The 16011-nt window shown below is 36.1% G+C and overlaps 1 protein-coding gene across 1 annotated transcript in view; it reads right to left on the bottom strand.

Moving 5' to 3' along the window:
• Positions 1-3763: 3763 nt before the first annotated feature.
• Positions 3764-16011, bottom strand: part of wdr27 (WD repeat domain 27) — a 49903-nt gene continuing 37655 nt past the window's right edge. The window contains 1 exon segment of the mRNA XM_058795992.1: positions 3764-4398. Within this exon segment, the coding sequence (XP_058651975.1) occupies positions 4333-4398 (66 nt within the window). The 3' untranslated portion in view covers positions 3764-4332.

Below are 16011 nucleotides of genomic sequence, written 5' to 3'. Positions count from 1 at the left end.
AAGGAACTCCCGATCACCACCGAGTCAGGACATCTTTGGAATTCATCACTCTTCAACCCGGAAGAATGTGATCGCGAGTTCAAACCTTGAAACCATCAATACTTTCATTCGAGACTACATCCGTACACTCGTCAATCACCAAGGCAATGCAAGTATCATACATTTAACTAAACGAAACAGAGGTTTAGTATAAGTTATAGCCCCCGTTATACATGGCGCTGATAGTTTTACTCAGGATGTTAACCGACTCTTTCCATAACTGCATTCTCTGGTTTCTCTAATGGCTTCATTCATCCACTTTAGCTCCCCTTTGTATGTACGCGTGAGTGTATATTTATTTGTTTGTTTGTTTAGATTAGTTATGTGTGTTAGCGATTAGTTAATAAAAGTTGTGTGCACAAATTACATGCGTTTCTGGTTCTGCATTGAGCCTCGCTACATGCTCTAATGCATTAATAGGAAAGTATTTTCTGTGGCCATGGAAATATCCTTTTTTAGAGTTGATATGAACGCTGGACGAACAGATCAGTTGATGGCAAATTTAATTCTGCTACAGTTCTTACTGTCAGCCGATATAAATAATTGTAATTAATCATAATTAATTGTAATTATTTATATACATTTCCCTTTTGAGCAGATTTGTTACACCAGTCTCCCGATCGCCTTCGTCTTCTCCTTGTGTTCCTGTGTGTGCTCCGATTACTTACCTGCTTCAAATCACTGTTATCAGCTCCTGGAAAAACCCTTCCGTCATTCCACGCTCTCCACAACCTGATAACAGATATAACCTTCCTCAGTATCCTTGCTCATCTCATCATAGACTCTATTTCTGCCATAACTCACCTGCTTCTGCTACCCCTTACCATCTGTACAATAAACCTGTCTGTTTGATTCCAACCTGCGAACCCATGCAAGTCGACAACACCCGCCTGTCCTCGGTCAAATGTCAACGTCAGCTGACCCAGGGATTATGTCTATACTGTGGCCAGAGTGGACATATAATACGGACCCGTCCCGTCCGTCCCCCACGTCCCGTGGTGAGTGTGGTTTCCTCTTCATCCGTTAATGTGCATCCACTGACTTTCATCTCCGCCGACTTAAGCCACCACCTACAGCTCAAGAAATGACTCAGTGACATCCCATACAAAATTCAATAACTGGAAGTCACCTCGGCAGAGGACAGGTCCAACACTGTGTGGGTCCCATTCAACTGCGGATCGGCCAGTTACACTCGGAAAACATCTGCCTGTTGGTTCTGGAGGAATCCACCACTGGGATTGTCCTAGGGTGCCCCTGGCTCGTTTCCCACAATCTCGTGGTCAACGGGAGAAGTCCTGAAGTGGGCAAGGAATGCTTTCCTGGATATTTCCCAAATCTTCCAAGACCCATCTCGTCAGTTCCAACGATCCCAGTCAACTCCACGTCCATAGAAAGTCCCCTTGAGAATCGTTCCATCGACATCCCGCAGGAATATACCCACTTCAGTGACGTTTTCTGCCCAAAACGAGCCTCCAAGTTACCACCTCACAGACCGTGGGACTGTGCAATCGATCTCCTACCCGATGAACCAGTACCCAGAGGTAAAATCTACCTTTCCATCCCTGAACAGAAGGCCATGGAGGAGTACATTAAGGAGGCGTTACAGCAAGGCTACATCCGTCCGTATACCTCCCCTGCTGCTTCCAGCTTTTTCTTCGTGGCCAAGAAGGACGGAGGCTTGCGGCCTTGCATAGATTACCGGGCTCTTAACAAGATCACTGTCAAGTACAGGTATCCACTTCCCCTCGTCCCATCTGCACTAGAACAGCTCCGCGGGGCCAGGATCTTCACCTTCACCAAGCTGGACCACAGAAGTGCGTATAACCTCATCCGGATACGAGAGGGGGACGAATGGAAGACTGCCTTTGTGACACCTACTGGCCATTATGAATGTCATGCCGTATGGATTAGTCAACGCCCCCTCCGTATTCCAGGGTTATATGAATGAGGTATTCCGGGAGTACCTACATCGCTTCGTGCTGGTTTACATTGACGACATTCTTGTGTACTCCCGGAAAGAGGCTGAACATCGCGAGATAAACCCATCTGTTTGATTCCAACCTGTCTGTCTTGAGTCTGACTACACGTTACAATAGGAGGATATGATATATACCTTAGCATTTTTATGCAAATCTATTATTTGCTTTACATAGTTAAATATTAAGGTATAACATTAACAACCAAGAGAGTCAATATGAACTGTTGCAAAATGTACTTTGCTAAAGATAACCCTCTATGGGATAGTTGCTAAATGGGCAGAGAACAGAATGACCTCAGAAAAGTTATTGATGCAGAAATGCTGCCAGCAGTTGTAGTGGACACCACCCATCATTAAAGACTCAACATTCTTCTCTATCACTTATTTGAAGATCTCTTGGCGCCACATAGACACAATACATGTATTGATTTCAGATGAGCATCCCATCTCTGATCATGTTAAAATGCAATTTGTTCCTCAAACATCTTGGTTAGGTTTTTGTTTGAAAGCCCAAACCATATGTATTAAACCTGTGTAAATGATTCACGCAGAAATGCTTAAAGTACAGAGATCACTCAAACTTTGTTTTGTATTGTCAGTCTCGGGTATGCTGTCAATTTTTGTTTTTGTAAAAGTAATACCAGTGCTCCAGCATACGACTAAAATGGTAGCAAATGCAACCAGAAATAAGCAATAAGCAATAATTTTAGTTTTTAAGTTTAAAATGTTATGTTGACTGGGCATTGTCCACACTAATGTTTTCTCTTTGTTTTGGCCTTTCGTCCACACTAAGATTGTGTTTTTGTTAACAAAAACAAAGTTTTTTGAAAATGTCTCCAAAAAACACATTTTAAAATGCAGTTTTCATGCTGTAGTGTGGACTGTGAAAATGAAGGTATTTGAAAATGATGAGGCATGTTTAGTCATGTGATGTACAGATACAATATTAACTATATAGTTTATTTTGTATTGTGTGTTGTGAGCTGTTCACATACACACTATTGCTAAAGATATAAAGATAGACCACAAAACCAGTCATAAGTAGCACGGGTATATTTATATCAATAGCCAACAATACATCGTATGGGTCAAAATTACTGATTTTTCTTTTATGCCAAAATCATTAGGTTATTAAATAAAGATCATCTTCCATGAAGATATTTTGTAAATTTCCTACCGTGAATGTCGCATATGTAAATCAGTACACTCTTCATATCACATTCCTGCAAAGATGAAAAGATAAAATAATCCTGCCAGAAGAATTGATAACTTCATTATGCCTTTGTCTATATCTAGTGAGCTTTTATCAGATTTTACATGTGCAGTAAGGTGAATTTAGCTTTTTCTGACATTTCAGTGTGGATGGAGAGCATTTTGAAACAAAAACGCCATTTTCAAATCTATCCAGACTAATGTAGACATAGCTTAAAGGGATAATTCACCCAAAATGAAAATTCTATGTTCTTCATGTTATTCCAAACCTGTCCTTCTGTGGAACACAAAAGAAGATACTTTGAAGAATATTGGTAAGCAAACAGTTTTGGATGCCCTTGACGTCCATAGAATGATATATCAAAATGTAACAGATAATGATGACATCATTGCAATATTTGCACACTGTATTGCAAAGAGCCGTCTTTCTTACTTCTCTTTACATACTGAATTATGAGTTGTCTTGTCTACATATATTTTGTCATTTATAACCCTCATCACTCTACTATTGATTCTGGTGAGACTGAAGGATAATGGGAAGTGGCTCTGGTGTATAGCATTTCATTTATGCAAAAACATAAACCTAAAACATAAACTCACCTAAAAATGATCTCCTCCCATCCATCTTCATTCAAAGCAAAGCAAGGGGAGCACCTTGAAAATAAATCAATTTATTCAAAGTACATCTTATACAAAATAAGCCATTATAAAAAGAAGATTTACAATCAAGATACTACTTTATTATCACTTTGCTGCAAATAATATTACACATCAAATAAACGTATGAACTTGTGCATAATACTTCATAGTGTGTGTACAGTATATGTATCAGTGCATGGGAACGTGTTGCTATGTAAAGCTCAAATGGTCTTTTGTCTGAGGGTGCGTCTTTGGCTTCGCGGTTGAGGGCGTGAGCATGTTGTCACATCTGTAGGTTGTCAGTGGCGGCTGAAATGATGAAATCACAGATCCCATCCATGATGTAGGTCTCAGAGGTGGCACGCCAGCAGAGTAATCTCAACGTGACTGATGTAAGACTTTCATTAGTCTGCAGCTTTGGTGAACTTGGGGTAAGAACTGAGCCTTTGGGGTAGATCCCACACTTAAGGGAGAAGAGATTCGGCCGGATGAAACAAAGCCAGTTTTCCATCGAGTGTTCCAGTCAACAGCTGTGAACGAAAAAAAAAAAAAAAAGACTTCACTCATGAAACATCCTGTCACTGCGTGAATAAGTTCATGATAAAACTGTCTATTCTAACTATGAGGTCTTGAATGATTCAAGTGAACTTAAGTGCTTGTTTGCAGTTATTAATTCCAAAAGTGCCGTTTAACAATTAATGGCATAGTTCAGGCAATTTCGTAATCCAATATTATCGCAAGCCACAGACAAAACAGAAACATTACATTTCATAACAACACATCTGCCATCCTAATGATGGGGTAAAAGGATTGATGGTTTTCATTTATTTATATTTGCCAATAAAAATGTTCTGAAACTTTTATGTCCTGCACTTTGAATTGTGCTCTCCTGAAGACAATTAGCCATTTAGTTATGAAACCCCATTAATCAGAAGTTTGTTTACTGGAATCAAACCAAATCCGGATTTTTATGTTTTGACAGACACAAATCAGAAGCAAAACTTCAGAAGTGTGTTGTGACATGCAGTTCCGGAGGGTGAAAGATCTAAGCATCACAAGGTGCCTGGAAGGTTTTTAGATTTGGGGTAACAAGTATGACCTCATCGCTTTGTCATAGGTGGGAGATTGTCCAGTCAGGTTTTACAGAGTGACATGAAACTGTCTTGGCAGCGGTCTGGAGTGGGTTCTGATCAGAGAATGTCACATACCTGCCTTTACAGAAACAGTAAAGTCTTTTGAAAGGCAAAATGAATTTTTCTCTGGGCTTATATTATCTGGTCTGGTAAAAAAAACATAGTTCCAGACGTTTTCAGTATCGGAGATTTTGATCTGAGAATGATTAGAGATAAAGCATCTCCATATCGCAAATGCAGTCACATTTCAGAATATTGAACTCCATGAAGCATTTCATTGTTCCTCCAGTTAATAGTGTGTTTAAACTACTGTAGTAAGTGAGATGTTTACATCCATGCAAAATCATCATGCTTGTACTTTAAAGCAGTACATACACAAGTATTATGATTTAAGAACTGATAAACATGCACATTATCTGTTAGCACACTTTTTGAGCAAAAAACATGATTTTTCCAATCTCAAAATTACAATTTCTAACAAATTTAATATTTCAGAGCTATAAATAATATGACTATAGACTTTTCCATGACTTTTCCAGATCATTCGAAATCATTCGATTTCATGGCTTCACCAGGCCTAAACATAATTTTCTCCAAGATTTCCAGGTTTTTCATGAAGGTGGAAACCTTGTATCATGCCTAAAACAAACAAGGTGTGATTTGTGTGTAATTTCAATAAACATTCAACTATTCACACTTAAATATAACAAAAACCATTTCAGTATGAATGAAAGAACAAAAATTATTTATTTCAAAGTCCAATTCTCACTATTCACTAACTATTAATTATGACTTTTGCCTCTACAAACTCCTAATTTGCTGTTTATTAATACTTAGTAAGGTAGTTGTTACGATTAGGTATGGGGTCAGGAGTCTAAAATATGGTTAAGCAGAATAAGGCATTAATATGTGCTTTATAAGTACTAATAAACAGCCAATATGCTAGTAATATGCATGCTAGTTAATAGTGAGAATTGATACTTGAAATACAGTGCTTAGTACAAAATCTTATTGTTGCCTATTTTATGAAGATATTTTAACATTTCAGTGAAAAATATTAGAGTTGGATCAGATGCATTTTGTTGTGTGGAAGAATGCAGAAAGAAGTTTCCATCATAAAATCTACATAAAAAATAATGAGTTATTAGTGAAGAATTCCCTTTCCCATGTATCCAGATCTTCTTTTCATTGAGTATTTCTACCACAGGAGTATACTCCAGTCTAAATGGTTTTACAAGCAACTTGACGATAAATCAGAATGCAAAATATCGTACTTTTTGACGCAGGTTTCATAACCTGATTTACTGCAAGGTTCACTGGCTAAAGGCTAAGGAAGGAAGAAACACAAATCAAGACTTCAAAACGAAAGCTGAACGATAAATAACTTATAGACATGTTTACATGTTTGTTTTTAGCTCATAGGGGGATCGTTTAATATAGCTAGAATAACCTTAGGATATAAAGCTTTTAGTCAGGCTATGTTTGCAGTGACTCAAGAAATCTGGGAATCGAGTGCCAGATACAGTACGCTACCAACAAATATTAAAACTATAGGCCTAAAGCATACATTTTAGGAAAACAGCAGTGCCTTAGATGCCGGAAATTAATATAAATGAGAAAGAAATCAAACATACAGTGGTGTTCAAAAGTCTCTTTCCTTCCATTAAAAAAATTCTGTATTTTCAGCAAAATCCTATTACATCTCAGATTACCCTGAAGTCACAGAGAAAATCCACTAAGGCACCTTGAAGCTGTGAAGACTCAATTACTAAACCTGTCTTTTAAAAAAGTGATTAGAATTATGAGAACATATAAAATGACATAAAACCTTCTTCTGCCAAATAGCGGCCTGGCATAACCGTCTGAATTGCTTTGAATGATCTGCTCTGAGGAATAAAGCCAGCTGCCTCAGGGCTGGTGTCAGTATATAGAGGGGTGTTTCCAAAAAATGTGTAGACTTTCAGAGGGAAAAGCTGAGAGCAGAGACAAAGCAAACTGACAGTGCCACCGCCACTGCCCAAAGCCACAAGAGTTATACAAGCAGGAAAATATGCCATCCTGCTGGGCTCACTCTTATTTTACCATGGATATTAGCTTCTTTAGCAAAACTGCGCGAGAGAATTTATTTAGTATGCTTGACCATTCACTAATTCTACACAATTCACAATTGGAAGTCATGTTGCCCTTTGTATCCAAAGACTTAATAAAATATTATTAAGACTTTTAATACATTAACATATGGCCTGACTGCCTGCTTCCCTCTGTTTCTATTATAGTTACAGCCCAAAAGCTGCCCAACAGCACTCCAAAGTTGTCAAGAATAGCTAAGTTTTCAGACACGGTCAAATGCAACCTCAAGACAAAGCTCTTTAGGTCAGATCACAATCACTGTACTCACACAAATCACTTATTTAAGCATAGCTTTACACATCTTCCATCCCTTGCATGTTCATATATTGGACATTCTGATTTGATAATGGTTTAAGACACTAATGAAAATGTAGTACTCAACAATTTATCATATTTAAATAAATTTAGCAGATTTCTTCCCCATAGAAAACGTGAAAATCAATTTACAGACTCTATATAGACAGTGTCTATAATTTTGTAAAAAAAAAAAATAAATAAAAAAAAGAATTCCTACCAAACAAGTATCTTATGCTCACCAATGCTGCATTTTAATTGATCAAAAAGATACAGTAAAACAGTAAAATATTATTACAATTTAAAATAACTTGTTTCTTTTTTAAGGCGAGACACTGCAGGTGAATAGGGTAATTTTTTTTACTAATAGTTATCGCCTTACTTACCTAGTTGATTGATTACATTCATAATTGCAAACATTTTTTGTATTACAAGTTTTCTAAAATGTTAGGTTTAAATATGCAAATGAGGCATTATTTAATGAAATATGCACTAATTTGCATACATTTCTAGTACAAAAATCTAAACACTGGATGAAGTCAGTTTCAAAATTCTTGTTAAATTTTTCTGACATATTACAGTCAAAAGTTTTTACAGAGGGAATTTTGGGTATCTCATTTTGTCACTCCATAATTCAGAAAATACTTAGAACAGACAGAAAACACTATATTTTGACAATTTTGGGGGGATTAAAATGTTGTATATAATCAAGAAAATTATATATGAACAAATCCCTCTGTAAAAACCTTCAGGATATAGGCAGGAATAAAAATGTAAAGTTTGGTGTGTGTAAGTACTACTGAAGTGGAGATTTATGGCTCAGTGTAAGAGAAAAAACTCATTTTGGGAAAACGGCCTTTAAAAATATGTATTGTAATTGAAATCTATTGACACAAATAGATAAAGTGCTATAAAAGAAACACTTAACAGTGTCTTTTGGATGTTTTCGTTCTACTAGTCTGAAAAAACACTTCATGAAAAACCAAAAAGCCCAAAATCTCAAAATTGACAGGTGCATGAAAAAACAGTGTTTTTGCCTGTAGTGTCTCCCCTTAATACATTTCAAAATGTAATTATGCCTGTGATGGCAAAGCTGAATTTTCAGTGTCACATGATCCTTGTCAGTCCTCTGTCATGTGTGTCATGTGTTCCCGCCTCTTGTGTCCTTATTTGGTCATGTTCCTGTCCTTGTAAAGTGTGCTTATCAGTTTATTTCGTTCAGCTGCGTTTGTATAATTATGTCTAATTATCATGTGTATTTCGTTCCTGCCTGTTTAGTTAGATTTGGTCTGGTCTACTCATTACTCCCCAGTGTTCCGGTCTGTGTCAACCTTGCCTTGCCTTGCCTTGCCCTGCCTTGTTTGGACTCATTAAAGACTGTTATTTGAGTTATCCTCGTCTCCTCGTCTCCTCGTTCCTCCCTGCTGTGTGCACCGTGACAATCCTTCAGAAATCTTTCTAAAATGCTGATTTACTGCTCAAGAAATATTTCTTATAAATGTTAAAAACAGTTGTGCTGCTTAAAATCATGATACATGTTTTTCAGGATTCCTTCAAAATAACACAAGAAAAGAAGTTCAAAAGAACAGCATTTATTTGATCTGTAAAATTATAAAAGTCTTTACTGTTAATTTTGATTAATTTAATGTGTCCTTACTGAATAAAAGTATTAATTTCTTCAAAAACCAATTTTACTGACCCCAAACTTTTGAACAGTATAGAGTAAATAAAATGTTATTCTGAAAACAGTCTTACAATTTTTAAACCAAACTTTAAAATTTTAAATATCATCATTAATCAAACAAAAGTTCACAAAAGAAAGGGACAACTGAATGATTTCCTATAATCTTAATTTTCAAGTATGCAGACCTGCACTGATTTTTGCATGCAGGTTCTCACACAGGTAAGTGCTAGCAACTCTTCTGCAGAACCTGCACAGAAGACATCTGTTAATGTCACAGAAAGGTCACACCTCTGCACTAACTTCCACAGGAACATTTCAGACTTGGCTTATTGGTAGTGTCTGCCTGAATGGAAAGTCTCTCTCAAGTTAGGTGGTCAAGCTGTGAGCACTTGAAGAAGGAGAAATCAAGGCCAACTCAAAGGGATTATACTTTCAGAATTATACATTGTAGTTGTGCTATTTAGACACCAAAGGTGTGAGTCACACACACTGATATCTTCATGTGCGCAAACCACTGTTGAAAAGACTTCATTTTTCTTACCCTCTTCATCGGCCAGCAATGACTCATCCTTTAATGTCCTAATAACACAAAAAGCCAGTGTTTTGAAAAGAGGAACTTAACTTGAATAATTGAATTAAATATGACCATTCGCAATAGGAACTTCTGTAAGTGGCTGAATAACAAGCAAAAGTAGGTTACAGAGGCTGACTGCAATATCTTCCCATGTGTTATTATGTTAATAAGTCGAACATAAACACAAAAAGCTACTTTTTGACATCACATAGCTTAACATTACAAAAGTGAGTGAGACGGAAAATTGAATTAGCAGAGGAAAAACCTATGCTAGGAGAATCTTACACCTGAAATACATTAAAATGGGGAATGTCCTGGAATGAGGATGACTTCTACTTTGGCAGAGACCACTGAAGCATTACAGACAGCAACTGCTGTGCAAAATGGGACGATAACCTCATTTACTATACTATAAAATACTATAAAATGGTCAGTTACACTACGATGCACTACAAGAGCCAACAGCTGACCATATATTTCTAAAATATAATTTATTTCAAAAACTAAGAAATTAAAAAGAACTAAATATAAATATAAAAATAACAAATATAAATAATATAAAGATACAGTTTGCTTAATTTTTTTGTGAAAGGTTGAACAGGTTGAACTTAAGATTCTGTATTATTTTACGCAAAATGGCTTCCACTGCACTAAATGCCTCTACAAACTTATGACCAAAAAGCAGCCAAGAGATACAGCTACAGCTGTTTATGCAATAAAATTCAGCCTCTGTCTAAGGATATAACTCTTTCTCGTCACACATAGCTTCCAAAATCCATGTGCTACAACTTAAAGACAAATACCGCTGAATGTGCAGAAATAATATACAGTGGCCTCAAAAAGTATTTGGCAACTCAAGTCACGAAAAAATGTCTGAATGCCATTGTATTATATACAAAACATCAAAGCAAGTGGCATCTGCAACCGAATAATGCTCAGCATGGTTTCAAAATTAAATTCACTTTTCAGCATACATTGCTCCAGTCTTCAGTGTCACATGATCATTCAGAAATGATTCTAATATGCTGATTTGGTGATTAAGAAATTTTTTTTATCATCAGTATTAAAAAGTTGTGCCACTTATGTTTCATTTGATCATTTTTAAGGATTCTTTGATGAAAAACAGCATTTATTTGTCGTACCATTTTAGTGCCTTTTTAAATTGATTTTTTTTATTGGATGTATGGAATCACTCAAGTTTAGTTAATTATATATGTTCCATTTACGGTTGACAAGTACAAAATGCCCAAATGCTTTTTGTCTTAATATCTATTATTAAAAACCTAGCAAACCTGATTAATATTTTGCTTGTAAAGTGCACCTGGATGATATTCAGATATTAAGTGTGACTTTGGTGTCCAAATATTGTTTGGGGCCACTGTATGTTTTAAAGAGGAGAGAAAAGAATTGTAGAGTTGCCATTAAAACTCTATGGGAAACACTATGCAGTAAACATGGAAAAGAAACTTTAGCACACTTCACTGTTTGTGTGAGTAAAAATGCATGCAGGTTTGAGTGACGGAATGCATTTCAAATTGGAACGGGGCATCAAATTGGATATCTAGCGCATTCATCATAATAAAGTGTCCACTATATGTCCGAAGGAAATGAGACCTGTGTGCGAATGCATGCTGACTTATGAACTGAGCTTTTAAACTCCACAGATCTCTGTATCTGAGCCAGTACAACAGTGACCACTAAGACTTTCCACTTCTAGTCTTGGAAATCTGAATGAATTAGAGCTTGGAACAGGACAAAGAAAAAGAGCAAAACAGTGCATACAAACCCCAAGGGCATGTGCATATCAATACCAGCTCAAAACACAAGGACCAATTCACACTGGCGAATTTAAGACATAATATGGGACTGGTTGTGATTACACCTATCAAAAGGAATGAACACTGAACCACTTTGTGGATCAGAGACCTCCAAAAATGAAGACGCCCAAAGATGCATGTTTATATTTTCCCCCCAAAAATAGGAACATGGCATATTTTTGGTCTCATAATGGGGATATAAGCTTAAAAAATAATGCAAAAGCACCATAAAAGTCTCATAAAATTTTCTGAAGCTAACCAATAGCTTTGTGTGAGACAAATCTGGACCTAGTTACTGATAATATTGCCCTTCAGAGCTTAACCTCTGTCAACTGGATCAGCCGAGTCACTGAAAAGATTTTACATCTTTCATTCATGAATTGGACTGTACTTCTCTTGCTAGAGCTCAATGAATAATGAGTTTAATTTTGGTTTTGTTCTTCATGTAAACCTGTTGTATTGCTTCAGAAGACTATTTTAATGATATGTTGCAGCTGCAAACTTTTTGAAGCTTAAAAGCTTCAGTCCCCATTCATTGCTGTTGCATGGAAATGAGGATGAAAAATAGTGTTCAAAACATCTCTTTTAGAAGAAAAAAACCATACCGTTTTGGAACAACATTAGGGTGACAAAATTCTGGGTGAATTATTCCTTCAAGTGATAAATTTGGAGTTGTGTCTGGAGACTTCTACCAGAGGACACTTCATTTCCTTTTCGAGAACAGACAGGCTGCATTTGAACATCTGCTATGTGTGCTTGAATAATAAAGAGTACTACCAAAGCAAAACAAGCCATTTATGGTCCACATAATGATCTGATCAGCCATTGAAGTGAACAGGCAAAGCCAAGATCTGATATCCAGACTCAAACAACGAAACAGCTAAGAAGCTGACCTGGTTAGGCTAGAGATGATGACACTATAGACATTTGCATTCCAATTGATTCATTCAATTCAATGTTCCCAGCCAATCGGATACACGTTTATGACTCATTAACATTTACCTATTATAACCAGGACGTTTTTAGTGAATGCTATGTCTGTGTGCTATGCGTGTCCTCATCTTAGCCCATCGTCTCCCCAGCACCACCTGCCCGGATCTACTATGGGGATCTTCCTCTCTCCACAGCAGCATGTTTCTTTTTAATTTTATGATTTGAGCATTTAGCAGTAGCAAGTCTACTTGCTCTGCAGCAGAAGTGTAGCAGATCTAGTCTGCTAAGACCAAACCTATGCACATTCTATTTACATTAATAAAGATTTTACAATCTCTCCTGAGAGTTGTCATGACTGAAGTATAAAATCGAGTAATAAAAAAGGTATAAAACTGAGTGTTGTTTTTTAATCCTGCCTATAATAATATGCATATTTTCCATTAAAGCATTTACATACTTGTTATTTTTAAATTGCAATGGCTTTAAAATAATCATCATGGAGTCATATACTTAAAATACACTACAGTCTAGAGTCTAAAAAGTCTAAAAGACATTTTAAAATGTCTTTGAGAGCAGTCTCTTATGTTCACCAAGGATACATTTATACAGTAACAGTAAAATAACAGTTTTGTACATGAATAGATTTTAAAATAATTTATTCCTGTGATGAAAAAGCTGAATTTTCATAACATGATCCTTCAGAAACCATTCTAATATGCTGATCTGGTGCTGAAGAAATGTTTTTTTTTTAGTAATATCAATGTTAAAAACAGCTGTGCCACTCAACTTTATTTTTTTTTTGTGTGTGTGAAAAAAGCATAATTTTCTTTGTAACATTATAAATGTATTTAGTCTCTGATTAATTTAATAAAACCGTTGCTGAATAAAAGTATTAATTTGTTTAAAAAAGATACTAACTCCAAATGTTTGAACAGTATGCTTGTTTTTTCCCCTAAACAATTCATAAAAAAATGTTCAAATAATTGGTGGATCCTCTGCAGAACCACTGTGGACCCCATTCGAAGACCCCTGACTTAAAAAAAGCAAGGTTTAATAATGCCTAACTTTATACCACCTGAAGTCCCTTCACACATCCAAAGGGACATCATTCCAGAAATGTGGTGTTGAGCACCTAATGCAGAGCAGGTGCATGACATACTCTTTTGTCAGGGCCAATACATAACCATCACACTAGAGTCTGTACTTCAGCGTGGAAGGGTTTTTCAGGGCCATCTCCACGAAATATGATGCTGCATCTGTTTCTGGCCTCGGACAAGTAATTCTTTCAAAAGCTCACGCTGATCATTTAAAGTGTGACATCCTGACCTCCTACACACTCCAACTTTTAAACAGATGCACCAATGGATCATTCAGAGAATGTGCTGTCAAAGCCTGTAATTCAGTTTTATATTTTCTATGTGTTAACATGAAAGTGAGATAAATCATTTGGGGATCTCTGAAAGATGACACGATGTGGCTTTGTACAAGACTCGCAGTCATATTTACAATACAGATTCTCCAGAAAGACGTGATCGGTGTGACCAATTAATGTCATCTACACAACCACAATGTTTGTAAATCATTCAAGGGGTTTTCAATTGTTTATCCAGGACCCTTTCAGCCTGATGTGTGGTCACACATTGATAGACTGCACACAAAAGTTCTCATTTTTCACAAAGACAAATTTTGACCTAGATTTGGACTTGATTTTCTATTCTCATTATCTTTCTCTGACTATAGTCCTTCTGTTTTAATGATGTTTCCAGGACAATATGCCGTAGGGAATAGTGCAACTATAATAAAAACAGGCTTTTAAATCATTTACAATAAATCTTCTCATACATCTTATTCAAAACCATAACGCGCCATGTACAAATATGATCTGTTTTTCTTGTTTGCGGGGGAACATCAGAAAAAATAACTCAATGCTTTCAGCCTTCTGGAATGTCCTCCATAAAAGCCACTGGATCTACAGTCAGGTGTTTGCAATGGCCCTTAAAAACAATAAAATAACTCTGATGCTGAATTAAACATTACAAATTTTATCTATGAAGCAAATAATTTATAATTAGCTTGGTGAAAAATGACAGTGTTTTTATTCAATGTTGACATTCAAAACATCTTCTTTTGTCTTCATCAGAAAAAATAAAGTCATTAAGATTTGGAATTTCTATTCCTTTAAAGTCAGCATCATGTCTTGAACATAATGTAGCTTCACAGGAAAGCCCGTTTGTTATTCTGTTCCAACAACTGCTCATCTATCAAAGATTCCCCATTCCTTATTCATAAACAGAATGTAGCAGAGATGAGCACACACTTTTTCCGCTCTGATAAGGAATGCTCTGCATTTGACAGATAGTTGAGTTATGGCGCAGAGGTACTGGAACAACAACTAGTGCTGGGGATCCAAAAGGTGTCTGTTTGAGTCCAAAATGCTTCTGGAAGTCAAGACATGGACAGATAAAGGCTTGAAGTTATAAAATGAACAAAATGAATAAGAAGTGCTAAAAGCGCTGAGCCAAGGCATAGGGGTCAGGAGGTCAAGAAATAAGGCTATTTTAAAGCCCGGTCAAAAAAACACTACTTGGGCACTGATTTAATGAAATAAAACAGGAACAAAATAAAACATTCTGTTTTTATTTACTTACATTTTTTACATACTTGCGCTCTTCCAAACCCAAATGCTGGTATTTTTTCTATGTAACACTAAAAATAATTTTTAAAGAATCTTCATATATAATTTTTCTATACAACAACAGTAGTGCTCAGGGACTTTGGAGGTCCAAAAGGACAAAATAAATCACAATAAAAAGTAAGATGTAAGATGCTGTTCTTCCGGACTTTTTATTTATAACAAGAAATGTTTCTTGAGCACCAAATCAGCATATTAGAATGATTTCTGAAGGATCAAGTGATACTCAAAACTGGAGTAATGACTGCTAACATACCATAGCATATACTGTAGATTTGGAAAACATGACAGTTAGTAAATGATGAGAGTATTTTCCTATTTTTATTTTTTTTGAGTAAACAATCCTTCGAAGTCACATTTAAATTGCATTGCTATAAAATATCCAACTAAGAGGCTTTAAATAAAGAGCATAAGCAAAAGTTTTCTGGCAAACATTTCATAAATTAAAAAGAGAAATATATATCTGTCCATATTAGTGTGATGAACTACACCTGTGGTTATTTTGCTATAGGACAACTGTGAGAACTAATTTCATACAGTCACTAAAATCATCTTGGGAGCATTTGGGAACCACAGCAAAAAAAAAAGCTTTAAAACAAATAAAGTCATTTTTGAAATACACTCTAGCATCATTTGTTTGCAGACACCATTGGTTTGCAATGCACTGTAATTGTGGTTTAAATCTCTCCAAAATACTTTTGGGGTCACTGTATCTGAGATTATTTTGAAGTCTCAATCTAATATCTGAGATATTCAAGAGCAAGAAACATTCATTTATTACTGTAACAGAAAGTCTGTGTAATATAAAATATGTACCTGTAGATGTTGGTAAAGTATTTGATCTGATTGTTTAAATCACTGGTGTTTGCCTGCCAAAGATGTCACA

This window comes from Onychostoma macrolepis, chromosome 13 (assembly GCF_012432095.1).
Source record: "Onychostoma macrolepis isolate SWU-2019 chromosome 13, ASM1243209v1, whole genome shotgun sequence".
NCBI lineage: Eukaryota > Metazoa > Chordata > Actinopteri > Cypriniformes > Cyprinidae > Onychostoma > Onychostoma macrolepis.
The sequence above is the reverse complement of the archived record's forward strand: the minus strand, read 5'-3'. Positions and strand labels throughout refer to the sequence as shown.